We start from the raw sequence: 1,536 nt of genomic DNA, 5'->3' as shown, positions 1-1,536 counted from the left end.
GAACTCAAGGCACCCTAGTTGCTCCCTCATGTAAAGAGCAACTCCACCACCTCGCCTTGCTAGCCTGTCTTTCCTGAAGAGGACATAGCCATCCATGACCACATTCCAGTCATGCGAGCTGTCCCACCAAGTCTCAGTAATTGCTACAAGATCATAACCCCCTGATCGAAATGGATTTCTAACTCCTCCTGTTTATTTTCCATGTTGCGTGCATTGGTGTACAGGCATTTCAGAGAGCCAGCTGAGCACGCCGATTTCACCCTAGGGGGGGGTGGGAGGCCTTATTCCCTGAGCCTAGTTTACTGAGCCTAGTTATATCCCCCTCCCCCTTCAAACCCAGTTTAAAGCCCTCTCAATGAACCCCAACAGCTCATGAGCAAGAATCCTTTTCCCCCTTTGAGACAGCTGAAGTCCATCAGTTGCCATCAGGCCCGGTTCTGTGAAAGCCTCCCCATGATCAAAGAAACCAAAATTCTGTAGATGGCACCAGCCTCTAAGCCATCTGTTAATCAGGTGTGTTTTCCTGTGCCTATCTGTATTCTCTCCTGCCACTAAAGGGATTGAGGAAAACACTACCTGCGCTCCTGACCCTTCAACCAATCGCCCCAATGCCCTGAAGTCCCTTTTGATGGCTTTTGGACCTCTCTCTGTTACCTCATCAGTTCCGACCTGCATGACCAGTAACGGATAATAATCAGAGGGCTGTACCAGACCAGGGAGTTTCCTAATGACATCCCTGACCCGGGCCCCAGGGAGGCAGCAGACTTCCCTGTGGGTTGGGTCTGGTCGACATATTGGCCCCTCTGTTCCCTTCAGAAGGGAATCACCTATGACAATTACCCTCCTGCTTTTTTTAATAGAGGCAGTCAGAATGTGTGGGGCAGACTGTCTCACCTTAGGCAAACCCCTGGGTGGGCCCTCATCTATATTTTCATCTTCATTTGCTGGACCCTCAATTTCCAGAGCCCCATACCTGTTGTGTAAGGGCAGCTGGGTAGGTGAGGGCGGTCTGGAGGGAGCTCGCCAGCTGCCCTGAGCAGGGACCTGTTTCCATTCCCCTCAGTCTCTCAGGTCCCTCCTTCAGCCTGGTGGGAAGAGGGTAGGAGATCCTCTGCTTCTTGTGGAGTGTCCATCCACTCCCCTTGCCTCAGGGATGATATGGTGTGGCTCCACCAGTCGATCTCCATCTCACACTCCCTGATACTCCTTAGCCTTTCTACTTCATCTTTCAGCTCTGCCACCAGGCAGAGCAGATCATTACTCTGGTCACAGCGCACACAGCTGTCTCTGCTGCTTTCCAGTGACAGGCTCAGGCACTCCATGCAGCTGGAGATCTGGACAGCCACATGTTTGCATGGGACCTCCGTATGAGTCGCTACACTCTTCCTGGTGATGGTTTTCAGCCGAGTGGAAACCATAGCTGTGTGTGCCTCAGGGAAAGCAATGACCACCACTTGTGTCAGCCTCCCTGATCCAGGAGGGAGCTGCGCCCTTCCCGCGCGCCCTGCCTGCGCCGACTTTCCATGATATCTTAAA

The 1,536-nt window shown here is 52.7% G+C and overlaps 1 protein-coding gene across 1 annotated transcript; it reads right to left on the bottom strand.

Annotated features, from left to right (window-relative positions):
- Positions 1-330: 330 nt before the first annotated feature.
- LOC147528926 (uncharacterized) lies at positions 331-1,322 on the bottom strand. The gene is made up of 2 exons (XM_086610770.1): positions 1,147-1,322; positions 331-973 (listed from the first exon to the last, which is right to left on the bottom strand). Exons 1-2 carry the CDS (start codon positions 1,320-1,322, stop codon positions 331-333), a joined length of 819 nt encoding a protein of 272 aa, XP_086466896.1.
- Between the last annotated feature and the right edge of the window lie 214 nt (positions 1,323-1,536).

Source organism: Tauraco erythrolophus, chromosome 4 (assembly GCF_009769465.1).
Source record: "Tauraco erythrolophus isolate bTauEry1 chromosome 4, bTauEry1.pri, whole genome shotgun sequence".
Taxonomy (NCBI): Eukaryota; Metazoa; Chordata; class Aves; order Musophagiformes; family Musophagidae; genus Tauraco; species Tauraco erythrolophus.
Note: the sequence above shows the minus strand (reverse complement) of the source record. Positions and strands in the feature narration are given on the sequence as shown.